This window comes from Sinocyclocheilus rhinocerous, unplaced genomic scaffold (assembly GCF_001515625.1).
Source record: "Sinocyclocheilus rhinocerous isolate Xijiao unplaced genomic scaffold, SAMN03320098_v1.1 scaffold1182, whole genome shotgun sequence".
Taxonomy (NCBI): Eukaryota; Metazoa; Chordata; class Actinopteri; order Cypriniformes; family Cyprinidae; genus Sinocyclocheilus; species Sinocyclocheilus rhinocerous.
In genome coordinates, this window is record NW_015624203.1 from 594,806 (window position 1) to 613,512 (window position 18,707).

Here is an 18,707-nt window from a genome sequence, read left to right on the forward strand (position 1 = left end):
AAAAATCTTACTGAGCCCAAACAGTTTAATAAAAAATAAATTATTATAATACATTACATTACATTACATTACACTGGAAAATCTTAGCAGTTTTCTAAACAGTATTTAGACGTTTTGCCATTTAAATTAATGTTATTGCTTTTAACAATCACTAAATATGCCAGTTCATTTAAACATGCCAATGACTCAGCAAACTGGATGTTACCTTCAGCCTGTGTGACTCATACAACCACGTATCCAGTCATGTCATTACTAAAACACAGTGTAGGCTATATTAAATATAATTTTAAAATTACAACATCTTAACAAACAAAACAAGCAGAAGTATGGGGCAAGTGAGGCTGAGATTACCCTGGAGAAGACCGAGGAAACACTCAACAGTGGAATGTAAATCTCATGCTTTCTGAAGACCTCTTCAGAAATCCACTTCAATTTGGCTGTTTTATGAAGAAGTTTACTAAGATGCTGTAATGATATTTTTTTCTGCTGGGTTCCTTCACTTGCAGTCAAGTACAATGCCCAGTCACGTTGCACGGACACGTTATGACTAACAAACACTTAAACCTGGCCAACTCATTTGGTTAAAAGGATGGTGGAGGCCGTTTTTCCATTGTTATGGAAATACACCAACAGTCACGCAGAATAATTGAGTGTTTACAAAACGAACAGTAAACACTCACTGCACCTGCACATGCAAAAAAAACTTCCACATTGGAAATGGCTGTGAAGATTTGTTCCTACTCTCTGGGGACAAAAGAGAATCATGACATCTCACTTGTACTTTTATCTTGTAATATAATGGATTAATGGCATTGCTAAAGCAGTGATTATATGAATAATCACTGAATGCTAAAAAAAAAGCATTTAATTATTTTGACATTAATTAAACTCTTACAGAGAAAATAGCTCTTAAATTTAATTCATGTTAACAGTGCCAATGTTTGCGTAACATCCTCTCTTTCTAAGAAGCTTTCATGATATCCTACAATGGGTGGTTGGTGGAAAAAATATGAATGTCTTCATTTCTACTAAGAAATATGCATTTAAGTCACTGACATTTAAGAACTGTCCACCGTATTTCATATATTCCTGCACAGCATCCATAAAGGTCAGGTTTACATGCCTTCTAGAAGGAAATGGCACTATTATTCCCATTATTCCCTTGAGCAACCTGCTCTGGTACAGGCGAATGTCCCAAAAATAAGTGCAAAAATAAGCTGCGATGACCACTACATGATTCTCAAAGTCATAAGTATAGGTTAGCAATTCAGTACATTTTAGCAACAATAGACCTAAGAGCTTATAAAGTGAAATGCGACAAGAATGACGAGAATTCAGGAATTGTTGGCTGATATTTCACAAATAAAATAAAATAATTTATACATTATTGCCAATTAGCATATAACTCCTTAAATTACAAGTGGTAAAAATGAAACTGAAGTGCTCTGGAGCAATTATGTTGAATCACACCAGATCTGGTGGAGGTCTGGGCACTCTGTGTAAGACTAAAGAGGGGAAGTACAGCTCTCGTGCCAGTGTATGTGACATGTGCCAAGTCCTTGAGCTGACTGCCAGAGAAACAACCAACCAAATGGCTTTGTCCAAGTGTCTGAGCGCAATGAATGCTGATGGCAATCAATTGTAAGACTGGCAAAAAAAAAAAAAAAACTGTAGCAGGTGATAACAGAGAAAAACTAGTAAGTCACAGTGTTAGCAACTAAAAGTAGCAATGCAACTAATTAAATTATATTATTTAGTATGAAAACACTACAGGCAACTTTTTAGGTTTTACGGCTTTAACTTAAATTTACATTTAAAAAACGTATTTCATGAGCTGATATAATGTTAATATACCAACCTACTGAAGTACTGAAATCTATTTAGTACCTTTGTGATACACTGATAACCACCAAAAACAGGTGGTGATGAGAAAGTGATGAAGCAAAGATCATCACAAGCAGCTTTTCCACATGCTGAGGAGAAATATACATAATATATAGAAGGTGCACTGTGTCATTCACACAAATACTAAACACCATCATGGTAACACATGACACAAACGTAATGCAAAAAACATTAATTTAACAACATTAGATGTAACATACAACTCTAATGAACATAACTGATAAGAAAAAACTAAGAGGAAACAGTTATTTCAACAACAACAACAAAAAAAAAACGTAAAATGTGAAATTTAAAGCAGGGAATTCTGGGAATGTCAATTTACGGTTTTTCACTGTAAATTACACAATGTTTTTTCCACTTCAAAAACTGTATTTTACCGTAAAATTACATGAAATGTCCATTACAGTTTTTCACCGTATATTGTAAGGGAACTTACCGTTAACCAATTAATAGGTTTTTACGGTAGCATTTTTACAGTCTTTTACCGTTAGATTTACAATAATTTTTTTTCAGTGTAGTAATGGAACTTCTTCAAATTATGATTAGCTAATAACTTGATGAGCTACAGATTTAATGTTGCTCCCTTAACACTGGTCTATCAAAATTAAACTTGGACATACTTGATTCTCCAGACCACAGGCTTCATCTTCAGCCAGATGCCATTTAAGATTCACATGGAAATCCTGTTTATTAAAGACAATCTTCACATTGAATTGATTTAATACTGGCAGTGAATGAAGATTCTTTGTTGAGAAGCAGATGGAGCATCATGAGACACAGAAGCAGATGGAGAGAGAGTCACAGCACAGGGAAGCTCACACACACTGAACATTAAAAGATCAGCTGCTTCGGCCTCAATGCAACACCAACAAGCTCAAAAATCCCAGCATCATTTACAGTTCATTTTTCTACTTGCCACAGGCAGTTTGAACAATATAATCCTATCACAAATGTTGATACAAGTATAATTTTGGCCATTATGGTCATTTTCAAGAAACTATAAAATAGGTGTTTGTTTAAATAATGTTCAATATAAAACACAAATGGCATATTAGACCTGAGCAAAGACAGCTAGAGAGCTTAAAGTCATGATGTAACTGAAGTAACAACAGCAATTTGACATATATCCAAGTGAAATGGATTATTGAATAAGAAACAAAATGTAGGTTGGAGACTTTGTTCTATCAATCGCTTATTGATTGGATGGAGGCAGATCTGAATGCAAGCTTTCAGTTGATTTTAAGAAAAGAACAGGTTATATTTTAGGGTTTAAGCAGGTTATATGACTGGATAAGTTCACCATACATCACTAGAGAGGAGTCTGTCATTTCATCTGAGATGATCGAGATGCAACATTTTGATAAAAAACATTGTGAGTTCAAAAAAAAAAGAAAAAAAAAAAAAAGAAACATGGATGGAAGAATAACACATAATATTATCATCATATGGATAATCATAGCTGTTTCCACCATGAAATTAAAAAAAAACATTTTTTTCGAGAGTTAAAATATCACAATTCTGACTTTTTTTCTTGCAATTCTTCTCAGAATTGCGAGAAAAAGAGTCAGAATTCTGAGTTTAAATCTCACAATTCTGACTTTGAAAGAGAGAAACAAAGCCTGAATTGTGAGAATTTCCTTGGAAAGACTTTATTTTAAGGATCAATTCTCATTATTAACTAGCTTGCATATTACTAGCATATTGGCTGTTTAGTACTTATAAGCACATAATTATGCCTTATTCTACTTGACCATATTTTAGATCCCTTAATCCTACCCTTACTAACTTTTAATAAGTAGCACATTAGGAGTTTGTTAAGGCAAAAGTTGTAGTTTATAGTTAGTTAATAGTGAGAATTGCTCCCTCAACAAAAGTGTGACCAGTTTTTATTCCATGGTGAAAATGGGCTTCCATAAAAAGATGCATTTAGGATGCAAAATAGGGTGAATTTCCATTTCATGTTTTATATAACTAAAAAACTACTTTTCTATAATACCTAGAACTACAATAGCAGAGGAAATTCTGGGTCAACTGGGTTTGGACATGGTCTGTAACATGGAATCAAGTCCAATTTGTCTGATGTTTTTATTTTTTCCCTATCCCAGGAACTGTTTCGAAACAGAAAAAACAAACTTTCTCCTACAGTTTCCTATCTGTAAGTACTGTTCTCTCTTTCCCTCATGACTTTCCCCATGGAAGTGGCTTTTTAAGGAGTGTCCGTGGGTTTCTTACATTAACTTCTATCTTTAATCTTGACTTTGCACATGGGAGTTCCCTTCATCTGGATTTGAGTGCAGCACCAACTATGTTTGTGATGGGTTTGGTCCATGCGGACCCAGATTGCTCTTTTCCTCCACCACCCACACAGAGATAGTACAGCTATTTAAAAAAAATGACAATTCTAATCTCTAAACATCTTTATAACAAACAACAGCAGCAGTAGCAAATTAAAAATCTACTATTACTATACTGAGCCTTTGTCATTATGCTTGCAATCAGTATTTGAAATGAGGAGTGTTAAAAGGGGCATAAACAAAGGTCTGGCACCAGATTAAGAAAGTGGGATCAGCAAAACACTATATATTTTAAACATGTTACAAGTAAAAAAAAAAAGAACGATCATAAAAATGAGATGGTTCTATATTGTATATGTTTATAGTGTTTACTGCTCCACTTCTACTCAGAAAAAAATGTACTTAATAAAAAACACTACTCACAAAAATGTAAGTACAAATCCAATCCTTCTGCAAGAGATAGTTACTGATGATGAAACATCTGCATACATTTCACATGATGGAGAAAGACAGGAGAGAGCAGCAGTGTGGTTTCTCAAAGGTCTGATTTAGCCTTCAGGCCTCACCAGCTGATGCTCTTCGTGTCCTCAGCACATAAGCGAACTTGAGAAAGTCAGTTGGGTACATTCTTGCTATTAGGATTGTAGAAACATGTAATATAGACAAAACCTAAGCTTAACGGTAACAAAATTAAGCACACTTCTTTCATGGCTTTGGGTTTTAGCCTAGGTGTTTTAGTTTTGAGGTTACCTATACTGTACACGATTGTACCTTTGTCAGGTATACATTACACTGATTTTTGGCCAATCAAATGTTGTACCACTGGCAACCAACTAGTAGTGACATTACTAAAGCCTATTGGCATAAAACGTGTGGTGATCTAAACTGTACCACTAGTTTAACAAATCTTGCACTTTGTAAGGGAATAACATTATGGATTATGTTACATGAATATAGCAGCACTCAACAATATCAGAACATTCTGCTTTGCTTCCCAAAGTCTTTGGATGACTCTGGTTTTTCAGTATCTATACTGTCTTCTGAGAGGCTCACACAAACTCCAGTTTCAACACACATTTCAAGGCAGCTGCACAATGCCTTCTGCTCAGATTCTGCTGATTCGTTCTCTTGCCCTGTTCTCTTTCCTGATCCACTCTGCTGATGATAAAAATCAATGGAGCCTCTATTGTCTAGAGCAGGGAGCTAATGAAACCTAATCAGGATGACTCATCTTTGGGACAGGGGCAGAGCAGCATGGGGTCCACACATGGAATGGCCTGCACATCAAATTAATTGCCACTGATATGGATACATCTAGATGAAATAAAAAACTGTTTATACAATTATTTAACAGAAAATTAACCTTTAATGAGAAGTAACTAGTTTTAAACATAAAATAACTGTATCCCTTTTAAATGGTGATCTTGGCCTGTCCCACCTTTTGACCTTCTCAACTGTATCCAACAGCTAAATTCATAAAAACAGTGCATAATTTGCAATAATCTGTTGAATTAACATTCAAGTCATGTGTCAAGAACTATTTTTCTTCTTATTAACTAATTTTAGTTAGCAAAGACATAATTTTGTGAACAACCTTATATCTTCTGTGTGATTGGTAATTATCTTGTTCTAAATTGTTAAATGTATTTATTTTACAAATTACCATTTAATTTAAATTCTGTAATTTATGGGAAATGTTTATTAATAAAAATTGGTCTTTTAATTCACTTTATTTATTTATTTTCATTTATCTTGTTAAGTCTGATGTCACGTGTCATCGTTTCTGGGTCAGATGTCAAAAGAAAGCAAGAACAGTGTTAATATACACTCACAGTGTGCCATAACACTAGCAAAATATCATGATTCTAGCCTTTATCTCCATACCGAAATCTCAGGCAGTAGTTCATCTTTTTTTAATCATTAAAATATTGGTGTCCGGGATACCATGAGCCAGAGACAGTAAGGTGAGCTTTTAAAAGCTTAGCTTAAAAAATGTAATACGATAAAACAATGCTTATAAACAGCTGTTGAGATAATATTGTTAATTGAAAGTGGCTTGGATGCGGAAATAGTATTCTTGACATAACAACTTGACAAGCAGATGTTTATGAAATGTTTATGTAAAAAAAAAAAAGTAACAGGGTTGCAAATATTGCAATCCTCACATAATGAAAATAAATTAAAGCAACTCACATAATATCTAATTTGACCTTCTGAGGTTGAGGATCAACAATGCCATCTCTCTTCACTAATCATTTGTTGAACTAGACCAAGTAAGTGTTTTACAACATATTATGTTCCCTGTTTGAGGAAAATGCCAAGTATTATCAAACCCCTTTTCAGTAAAACACACACTATCATCTCATTTATTACAATGGTCGGAGAGCAGCACATGCTCATGCTTTAGCTGCTAATGCAGCCAGTCAGCTCTGAATGGATCAGCACCATATCCGCCATCCAGGCCTGGCTCCAGAATCAAATCACTGAGGGTGCTTCTTAAATTAGTGAGGGTGCTCTCTCTCTCTCTCTCTCTATATATATATATATATATATAATATAGGCTATTTGTGCCGCCCATATAGCGCAAGAGCGCCCTTTATAATCACTAAAAGCTGTCACTCATCTTAGTTCATCGCAATCTTACAAAGTTACGTTATAATCATGAAGTTCTCTACGCTGCACAATGAATCTCTTATTTACATCGCGTCTACACTTTGTTATAATGAGATGATTCGTGCTGAACACAACACCTGAACAAAAACTGCGGCGATTTGAGCGGTGAGTGGATTCTAATTTAAACGCCTCTGATTGGCTGTTGGGTTCAAGAAATCAACAGATATGTCTGTGATTGGCTACATTGCTCAACGCTGCAAAAGATGTTGAAATAGAAACCGATCTCCAGAGCGCAATCCATAAAGCACTGGATAGTTTGACAAATCTGTAATGAAATGCCATTATTACAGCATTAACTGAGGGTGCTATTGATTTCGTTTGAGGGTGCTTAGCACCCCCGTAGAACCGGGCCTGCTGCCATCTGTGAGATAGTCCAGCCCACGGTGAGCAGCACAGCTCATTCAGATGAGTCATCTGACATGCAGGCCCTAACACACGCCTGTACACATGAATTTACAGCCATGCAGGAAATGTATACGCGATTGTTTAGATATTCAAAACATATATGATTAAAATAAAGTGGTCAGAAATAAATGTCCTATCCATGTGGAAATAAATACATATGTCACAGAAATTCATGTGTAATGAACACAAACAGACAGGCAACAAGGGTCCTTTCTCTCTAATGCGTCATACATGTGTCTGGATGACAGATGCTCTTTCCTGTTATATCATAGGCAAGGTCCATCCAGAAGGTACTTAATCTGTCCTTCCTGCAATAGAACTAATGCTTTCAATCATCAGCCCACAAAGAGCACAGTGGCAGGACAATAAATTGCTTTTTCGCTCTAAGGCAAGACTACTGTTTGCATAACAGGGCTCTGTAGGGTCATATACGAAAGTACACACGTTCAAGTAACCTTCATTCAAACCGATAAACCATCACATAATGCCAGGATCATAACTGAAGTTCACATTCACATACAGGGGCGTCATGCACCATTTTTTCAAGGTTACACTGGTGAGTTCTGGCTGTTGTGGTGCCCTATAGGCAAGATGAAACCAAACCAAATGGAGGAAGTTGTTTGCAGTTTGAATGAACATGACACTTCGTTTCACATACACATTTTCACTGTTTGGAAGGGAAACAGGAAAAGGCCTGCATAAATAAGCTTGGACAAATATTTAATCAATAAGTAAAGGAAGCAAACCAATAAAAAATAAATCAGAACTCTTTTGAAGCCACTCTCTTATTTAATGGCTTTCACTACCATAAATGCAACAGACATTAAGCAATCTTGTATTTTCAGTTGTTTTAAGTATTTCAAGTAGTGGCACAACCTGTCCATCCAACTCCTGCAACCAGAATTAGAAATTAACACCGGCCAACCCATCTAATGCGGATGAAAATCAACCGTGGCAGGTAACACATATCAACTAGCCAATTTGGCAGGTTATGATTCATAAATTATGTCCTCCCACTAGGAGCTCCCGACAGTAATAAAATACAAACTTTTGTGAGGAAGCAACTTACTTTATGAACTGACAGCATGTTCACTAAACTTTAAAGTGTTTACCATTTAACATTCATTTTGGAGTGAGCTATATTACAACAGAATGCTCTTTTATAAGAGAAGTCACTGAGAACGGTTTTTATTTCTATTTCATTTGACTTCAATGTAAAAATTTAGTAGCTAAATTGGCTGGTGAGTGAAAAAGTTAATTTCAAACCCTGCCTGTAACCTTTGCAAAGTGCAAACCAGTAAAAAGAGAGGAAGTAAACAAAGATATAATCCCCTCTAATACTGTAAACAGGAAATGATTTGTGAAGTACTCTGTGCTGAGGGTCTCCACATCTATTCCCACATTTATCACTGTACTCTGATGAATGAAATATCTCAAACTAGTAAATAATTATGAAAATGTTTGTTTATGGCAGAGAAAATTAATATTATACACACTGGGGTCAGTAAGAATTTATTCAGGAAGGATGAATTAAATTGATCAAAAGTGACAGTAAGACTTTTATATTGTTAGTCACATGAATTGTCACGGGTGCACTGCTGAGCGGACTGAGGAGCAAGGAACGGAGAGAGACGAGGAGTACATCAATCCAACTGGGTTTAATTCACACAAAGAAACACGGAACACTCACGCTACACATGTAGACATAGACAATACCGGACCCTGGAGCACACACAGGGCTCGGGAGGCCATGGGGGAGCAGGGGACTCGGGAGGCCATGGGGGAGCAGGGGACTCGGGAGGCCATGGGGGAGCAGCCTCCGAGGCCGCGACCCCAGCCCCCGCCTCGGCCTCTACAGCTGGAGCCTTACTACCCCCCCCAAAAAAATACTTGGGTAAATTTGCGGGGCTGTACTCGGGGCCTGGAGCCCTCCCAGGGCTTAACGGGGGATCAGGAGCCCACCCTGGGCTTACCGGGGGATCAGGAGCCCTCCCGGGGCTTAACGGGGAGTGAGCGGCAATTTCCATCGCCGCGGGGGGGAAAAGCCAGGAAACAAAAAACTTTCAAAACAAAACAAAAACGAGGAGAAGGGGCGCTGCTTACTTTTGTTTGGGTCCGGTATTCTGTCACGGGTGCACTGCTGAGCGGACTGAGGAGCAAGGAACGGAGAGAGACGAGGAGTACATCAATCCAACTGGGTTTAATTCACACAAAGAAACATGGAACACTCACGCTATACATGTAGACATAGACAATACCGGACCCTGGAGCACACACAGGGAACACTATTTATACACACAGGAGGAGGGGATGACGAGACACACCTGGGCGCAATGAAACATCATGGGAAACACCTGGGACAAATTAAACATGGGAAAGGAAGGCACATGAGGAGCAAAACAACCACAAAACACGGAACAGAGTCTGACATGAATAAATTACAATTTTAAAATATATTAAACATATATTTAATTCAATTGTAATAACATTTCACAATATTAGTTTTTTTTTCAAAATAAATGCTGCCTTGGTGAGCATAAGAGGCTTCTTCAAAAATATTAAAAGTAATCTTAACGACCCCAAAATGTTGAACAGTACTATATATTGAGACAGTTAAACTGTCCGAAACACTAACATCACACATAAACCATCAAATGGACTTCTTTGAAGTACTTCAGAGTACAAAGTAAATGGCATGGTAAATGTAATCAGTACCATATCACCAGCCTATCAACGTGTCCCTTCCACCAATGTGACTGTCAGCACCTTTGTATTTATTCCTACACTGTCAGTCATCTTCTCCTCACACACCTCCTCACACAAGAGAGAAAAAGCCTGTGGCGGTGTTGTTGCAATATAAGTATTTCTATAAAAGCACATTCCAGACTTTTATAAATTTGCTCTGGTCAAGCTCAGGCACAGACACTTTTTTTAATTTTAACTTGATTATTTACGCAATGGCAGGAGAACTAACAAGATGCTTAACCAGATGGAACCAAACAGGATGGAAATGAAGAGCTCAAGTTAGCCATTGCTCGATGAGGGACTGGAAGTTAGTGTGGACTTGAACTTAAAGTTATAAGACTGATTCATGTCATTTTAATAAACAGGATGGAATGTTGTAGAGTGAGACACTCAACTAATTGAACATCACAGTATTTATCAAACTAATTGATAATATTCATGTTTGCTGTTGTTTTCCCTCACAGAGAATGATGTTACCTGGGCCAGGTTGCTAATAATAATTTAGCTTCCACCACTTTTAACTAATACAACATACAGAAATGCATTATACTGTAAGCTCATATTATACAAGCTGATGTACACAGTCAGTTCAAGACAGATACTTTCTGAGAACACAACAAAATTCAACTATCCACACTACAAAAACTGTAGTCCAGGGCTGAAACCATTACATTAATTGTATTATTAATAATGTTTTGTTTGGCTAATCAAAACAATACACCTCTGCCAGCTTCATGTGCAATATCAAACCACTATCCAATATACTGCATGCTTGTATTTTAAATCAAATCTGTGTTCTAAACACAAGTACATGCACAAATAATTTAGAAACTCATATACTCATTCATGTAATGAGTTCAGCTTCTTCCCTCATTTTGCGAAGTTTATCTTAGTTCTTTGACCAATCTATTGTTACCACTGAACAAAGGCCCTCATTCTTCAAAGCATGGAGTGTTTCTGTAGTAGGGGGCGGGGAGAGTGTTATCGCAGTGAACTGAAAGCCCAGTGGCTCTTCTGATGTGCAGACAGGCGCAGAAACTGGGTTCAAAAAAATGAATATATAAATAAAATTCATACAAAGTGCGCATGTATATATAATGTCATCAAGGTTGTCAATTTTCAGTTTAGCCTGTCACCTTAATAATTCTGCATATTGTTGGGCCTTTTCAGTATAAGGTAATATTCATACATTTTAATGTTCGATATTTATAAGTCCTGAAGCAAAACCAGTTAAGAACTACTTTTTCAGTGAATCCAAACTTCTTTCCTGACAACTTCTCCATGTGTGGAGCCCTGTCTATGCTTCATATGCATTATTGAAGTACTGTCTGATTAACACTGGGATGCTCCTGACATCATGAGACAGTGAAAAAATGTTCTTCCTCTTCAGACAGATGCCAAGCCACTGTTTGCTTTAGCCTGCTGGGAAATACAGCTCCAGCTCAACTCCAGTTACTGCCAAAACAACCAGAGCCGGCCTCTGTCTCGCCACAGTACAGTAAGAACCCTTTCACATGCTGTCTGTGTTCACTTCCTCTTCTACTGTCATCTGTAGGAATGCTTTTTTTTTGACACTAGTGATCTCTCTCTGCATGAGCCTCTCAGAATGGATTATATTATATTATATTTTATATGTAGAAGCTGCAAGCCTTATTTCTCTTGTTTTAAAGCTTGTCAAAACAAAAATGAGTTGTGTGAATGGCCTCTTTGGAATTTCCAGCAAATTTAGCCACTGAATTACAAACTCCTTCTTTACAAACTCCGCCCCCAACAAAGATCAACAGGCAGAAAGCAGCTCAAAGCCTTCTGATTGGCTAAAATATAAGACACATCACAGTGCTCAGTTTATTCTGTACTTCTTAAAATTGGCCAATGCTTATATTCACTCATCAAGATTGTAAATCATGACTTTACATAACAGACTTTGTGTTTGTTGGCTGATGATTTTGCCTTATATTACAGAAACAAAATAATTTCCAGCTACTTTAAGAAAGCCTGCATATACATTTATGTTATTACTCACACAATTATCTAAGCCTCCTACACAAAGTAACAAATAAGCACTAACAGCTAGTCTTTACTCAATTTAATATATTCATTAAAAGCAGAACAATAAGAAATAATGGAATTATTATTTTACGACTCCCACATGGCACACAGACAAAACTGCACAGTTAATACTCTAACAGACTACGGGAAACTATTTCACCATTTCACTTGTGAATGATGCATTGTCTTACTTTCCTACCAACTGGAACATCTACAATTCTGCAACAGTTAAAACCAATATACTTTGGTGTTATACACGTAAAAATCAACATGACAACATGAGAAAAAATTATTATTCACTGCACTACAAAATTTAGTATATCCTGCATAGTACTGATAAAATATCTGCTACTCTACCTTATATACAAATAATAACAATCATACTGCTTGTAAAAGTAGCAAAAAAAATTTAATAATATTATTACAGGTTTTTTTTAAGTAGTATGATATGCAGGTCTTAATAATGCATATATTTATTTATTTATAAGGCTAATTTTATAATCATGGAGGAATTTTGTAAAAATCCCTTGTTGTATCCCTGACATGGTGTTGGGTGGAGCAAAACTGCTGCTGTACAGGAAATACTATCACTACCGCTGGCACTATTTAAAGCAGTCTATATGGCAACTCTTCTATTTAAAAGCTCAATCTAACCCCACCCATTCACTGCCAGGGTCACTAACAATTGGTGTCAGACAGGCAGAGCAGACATATAAAGAGTAATGACACAAGCTAATTGTTGTTTCACCTCAAAATGGATGGTGATTATTAAGGAACCACTGCAATAACAGGCAAGAGCTTTTAATGGTCGAATGTGGCATACATAAATGTGGCTTACATGTGCTTATTGTGCACCACATGCCATTGATCTAGCATAAAAACTACACTAGCTGCATCTTGAAAATATAATAAAATGAAAGTATTATGTTAATTTGAACATAATAACAGCAAGAAACAGTAAACAGGTAAGAAACAGCAATACGGTCACATCCTGTCAGCCTTTTGTTATATACTCAAGTATCTCAAATGATCTGTTTTGGGGTTCCATATAGCTGACATTCAGGTTCAATGATCCATGAGAAGGTTTGGGACGTCCAGGGCAAAGATGAGAGGATGGGAACAGGATGAGAGGAAAAATGTAGATTCTTACATGAGGAACCAATTAGAGGGTCAATAATTCTTTCAAAATATCCATGTAATGTAACAAGTCACAGTGAATGAACAAATTAAAGAAAGAGAAACAACCCAATTTAAGTGCACCACAAACAGATGCCTAATACCTGACCTTTGACTCAAACTGAGTGTGAGAAAGCCCTTCTACTCTTCCTATCCTCAGGAAAGAGTAGTAGCCCTACATGCATATTAACCTACTACAAACTATATTTTTTCACAATTCATCAAGGTGGACATGGCAACTCCAACCAGACTTGATTAGAGGCAAAAATAGCTTGGGAGTTAAAGCAGGCTGGAAGCATCATTTTGAAACCACCGGGTGAAGTGGATTACCTTCCTATTTTACACCTTCAGGTAATCCACGCATGGCTAAGCCTGTACTAGTCACACTAAGAGACTCACCTCTGTCACATCTATTTGAGGCTTCAGCGACTGTCGCTATTACTTTTTGCTACTGCGTTACCTAACACCTAAAGTCCTGAGATCTGTCACTCACACGTTTGGTTTTCTATCAAGATGGGGACCTCCACTGACTTATAGCTTTTATACTGAGCAAATGATAACTTATATCTCCTAACCCTAAATCTAACCCTCACAGAAACCATTCTGTAGTTTTATGGTTTCATTAAGACATCATTTAGTAAGTGATTTCACAATATTAGTGATTTTACTTTCCTTGTAGACAAAATGTAGGTAAAATCTACATAATACATGTCTTTCATAATATATTATGCATTAAAAAACCTAAAATATGTCATTTTTGCTCTAATATTCCCTTCATATATATATATATATATATATACAGTATACACATGTACATATATATACATTCATATGTGACCCTGGACCACAAAACCAGTCATAAGGGTCAATTTTTCGAAATTGAGATTTATACATCACATGAAAGCTGAATAAATAAGCTTTCCATTGATGTATGGTTTGTTAGGAATAGGATAGGACAATATCTGGTCGAGTTACAACTATTTGAAGATCTGGAATCTGAGGGTGCAAAAAAAAAAATCTAAATATTGAAAAAAATCGCCTTTAAAGTTGTCCAAATGAAGTTCTTAGCAATGCATATTACCAATCAAAAATTAAGTTTTAATATATTTAGAGTAGGACATTTACAAAATATCTTCATGGAACATGATCTTTACTTAATATCCTAATGATTTTGGCATAAAAGAAAAATCTATAATTTTGACCCATACAATGTATTTTTGGCTATTGCTACAAATATACCCCAGCAGCGACTGGTTTTGTGGTCCAGGGTCACATATATGTTTGTGTATATGTTATACAGCAGATGTACAGAATGAGTGAACGAGTTTGTTCTGACGTTTCTCCACATGCCTCAATAAATTGCATAACATGTTGTAATCCATATACAAGGAGTGGATGACACACATAATCTGATGTCACAAAGAATACATGCCATTTTACTTATGTCACGGTAAATTGTAGAAACATTTTATGCTTAAATCCCCTTAACCGATCAATTAGACTTGGATTTAGCATGATTGTACATCAGAAATGACATGAACCACTCATGCAAAAGGACAGACAAGAGTGTTTGGGAACAGGTGACATGATACTGAGTTTATCTGATCCAATGTTATAAATAAATGATATGTTCTCGTCAGGCCGACAGTTACATAAAAACCTCCGTCACACATGTGAAATAAACCATCCCGTTTCTTCCTCCAAAACACAGCTGACAGCGGTGTTCACATGCACACACTGAATTACACACATGAACACCTCCCTCTAAAGAAACGGCCTTGAGCAGACACACGATTAAAAATGAGTGCTGCGTTACAGTATGATGTGTACGTGAGTATGTGTGTGAACTCTATATACAAAGAGAATTCAGAGGCGGCCAGCTGGGCACATAAGCCGTAACTGCAAAATCCAAATAATCCTTTACAAAGAAAAGCCATCTAAAGGGGGGTGATGTGAAAACACAAAGAAAAAAAACTGCATATATGCCTGCTGTTGTACAATAGAGTGCAAATGCATATATGTGTGTGTACATATGAGATGTGTGTGTATGTGATGATTTGTGTCTATATTTGAGATATCCAGCACCTTCAGTTCTATATTGAGTTACCGGAATGTCAAGCCACTCAAAATAGGCGGACAGCTTATGGCATTTAAAGTCAGCACACGCCGGGCCGTACACGCAAAGAGAGGCAAAGAGGAGCCAATAAGATAAAAATAGACCAAGCCCTCACCTTCCATCATGATTGCAGATTTGCATTCCTCTATCTCCAAGGAGCCTGAAACGGGAGGAGGGGAGAAGAGAAGCCCCTGGTTACCAGATGGAGAGATGTAAAAAAAAAAAAAACAGAGCACACTTCCAGCCTCGGCTTTAAAGTCCCCGTGTCCCTGGTACGACGGGCCAGTGGATGTTTTAGGGCTCCGCGTTTTACACTTCCAGCCTCGGGTTTAAAGTCCCCGTATCCCTCGTACGACGGGCCGTTGTTTTAGGACTCCGCGGTTAGGCCATGGATGCTGCTTCTAGCCACTGCGGCTGTGGTCTACACGATCACCAAAGGATGCTCAAAAGAGGGCAGGAAAAAAAGCAGAGTGGAGAGAGACAGAGAGAGAAGGAGGGAGGGAGAGAGGGAGGGAGGGAGAGAGGAAGGGAGGGAGGAAAGCTTGCTGAGGACATCGTTCAGCTCAGCCAATCCCGTGGGCACTGCTGCATGTCACATGGCGAGCGGTTCATTGCTTCTGTCAGCGTCCTCACTGGGAATTCACATACACGAACACACACACACACACACAAGCACAGAGCTTACCTTGTTATGGTGCAGCGTGCCGCTCCTGCCAGAACAGAAAGGAACAGGATTAATGGGGCGTTGGGTGCAAAATACAGGAAACTGTCCATAAGAACATGACTGAGATACAGTTTCTTCACGGTTACATTTGTAGATATAAACGTTGAGGCTCAGCTGGCAGCCCGTGCCTGTCTATTTGCCTGTTTCTCTCTGTGGCAAATCAATCAATGAGAGAGAGCTGCTGGGAGGGAGAGAGGGAGGGAGGAAAGCTTGCTGAGGTCATCGTTCAGCTCAGCCAATCCAATCTCAGCCAATGTCACATGGCAAGCGGTTCATCGCTTCTGTCAGCGTCCTCACTGGGAATTCACATACACACACACTCACACAAGCACACAGTTTACCTTGTTATGGTGCAGCGTGCCGCTCCTGCCAGAACAGAAAGGAACTGGATTAATGGCACGTTGGGTGCCGCACAGCTAAACACAGGAAACTGTCCATGAGAACAGACACAGACTGAGATACAGTTTCTTCGCGGTTACATTTGTAGATGTACACGGTGAGACTCAGCTGGCAGCCCATGCCTGCATATTTGCCTGTTTATCGCTGTGGAAAATCAATCAATGTGACTTTACATCTGACAGAAACAGTAGCTTCCCCATGGAGGGTGGAGCCAGCACTCAATACACTGACTTGTGACAGAGGAGGAGGGGAGGAGAGAGAGGCTGTGTGTTTGTGTGAGGGCTGGTGATTCATTTAATATGAGGAGGTGGGTCGCTCCATTTGGATTACTAATGAAAAGACAAAAAAGGTTGGATGGACTAAAAAAATTCTACTTCTTTCACAAAAGCACCAGCTGCAGTTTTGATAAAATTTAAAATAGGGGCTGATCATATTGTGAGGAACATATTCTTGAATTTTACTTGATTTAAAATAATACGTTTAAAATGTTGATGTTTTTTAAAAAAAATTAAATTATAAATATAAAATATCTAATGTACACTATCATTCAAAAGTTTGTGGTCAGTAATATTTTTTTATGTTTTTGAAGACTTATGCTCACCATGCATTTATTTCATCAAAACATACAGTTAAAACAGTAACATTGTGAAATAGTATTGAAATATAAAATAACTATTTTCTTTTTTATAGTATTATATTTTTAAATATTTTTAAAATGTAATTTATTCTTGTGCTGGCAAAGCTGAATTTTTCTTTAGAAATCATTGTGATATGCTGATTTGGTGCTCAACATTTCTTATTATTATGAGTTGAAAACAGTTGTGCTGCTTAATATTTTTGTGGAAACTGTGATCATTTTTTCAGAATTCTTTGATGAATAGAAAGTTCAAAAGAACAGCATTTATTTGAAATATAAATCTTATTACGCTATCACGTTTGCTCAATGATATGCATCCTTGCTAATAAAAGTACTGACCCCAAACTTCTATATGCTGTGTGTGTGTGTGTGTGTGTGTGTGTGTGTGTGCAAAACTGAAAATGCAAGATTCTGACATTTCTTTAAATGAGCATTTAAATGTTAAAACTGAGTCCTCACAAGGACTAGGATACAAATATGTGTGTATACTGTGTGGCTATTCTCCAACCTGCCTGACTCTTTTTATTCTCATGGTTAAGACAAGATGCTGTTTCATTCTCAAGCCTCTGTTCACCTAAGTCATGCTCTGGTCCATGTGAGCGTCTCTTTCCCTTATCACGGTCTGTCTAGCACCCTCTGTCTGTAGTCTTCCGCCTGTTTGAAAACAATGCAGGCCACAGAGAGCCAAACCTTGATGGGGATACCCACCCACCCACACTTAGCTTCCTCTCAATCCTGAAAATGTGGACACATTCTCAATCTGTACTATGCCTCAACACAGTCTGCCCTACCACAAAACATACCCAGAATCACACCACCCTATTACAGCAGATGCCGTCTTGTGAATACCTCCCTTCCCCCACTCCACCCATTTCACCCCACCTCTATAACCCCCCTACACCTCCCAGTGGACCCGATCATATCCTTCCAGTGTGCAGGTGCACGTGTTTGTGTCTGTGTGTTTAAACATATTGGTAAATAAAGCCTTAAGGTCTAATCTCAACTAGAAGAACAAACTGTAATTTTTCTGCAACTCACTTTGACATTATTTTATTCAGCTTGTCGCTATTAGTAAGGAAAACGGACTTTGGCTGCTCTCACAACAGTGCAGCAGGAGAGAGAGTTATATGGACAAACACACTATTTAGAAGCGGAAATAACCCTAACTGAATGAATGTTATTGCTGTGTGCAATATTACAACATCTAAATAGATTTTTAAAAATCATGTTTTATATTTTGCTATACATATATTACATTTTTTACATTACTGTTCAAAAGTCTGGGGTCAGTAAGACTTTTATATGTTTTTGAAAGATGTCTCTTATGCTCGTTTTTATTTGATCAAAAATACAGTAAAGTAGTTTTCTTGCTAAATATTTTACAATTTACAAGAACTGTTTTTGGTTTAAAACACTTTATTTTGATGGTCCCTTTTGAACATTCTGTTGACGATAAGTATGTTTCACCTACTATACATGTCTACTAACTGTAGCGTATGGACCAATCAGACTCACCGTTTTTCATTAGATTTAACAAATCAGTTATTCATTAGATTAACAAATGGTCACAGACCCCTCACCCAA

At 37.4% G+C, this 18,707-nt stretch overlaps 1 protein-coding gene across 1 annotated transcript in view; it reads right to left on the reverse strand.

Annotated features, from left to right (window-relative positions):
* LOC107739126 (SH3-containing GRB2-like protein 3-interacting protein 1) overlaps positions 1–15,666 on the reverse strand; it is a 62,512-nt gene extending 46,846 nt beyond the window's left edge. Inside the window, exon 1 of the mRNA XM_016551141.1 lies at positions 15,479–15,666. Within this exon, the coding sequence (XP_016406627.1) occupies positions 15,479–15,488 (10 nt within the window). The 5' untranslated portion in view covers positions 15,489–15,666. The remainder of the gene's footprint in view (positions 1–15,478) is intronic.
* Positions 15,667–18,707: the final 3,041 nt, after the last annotated feature.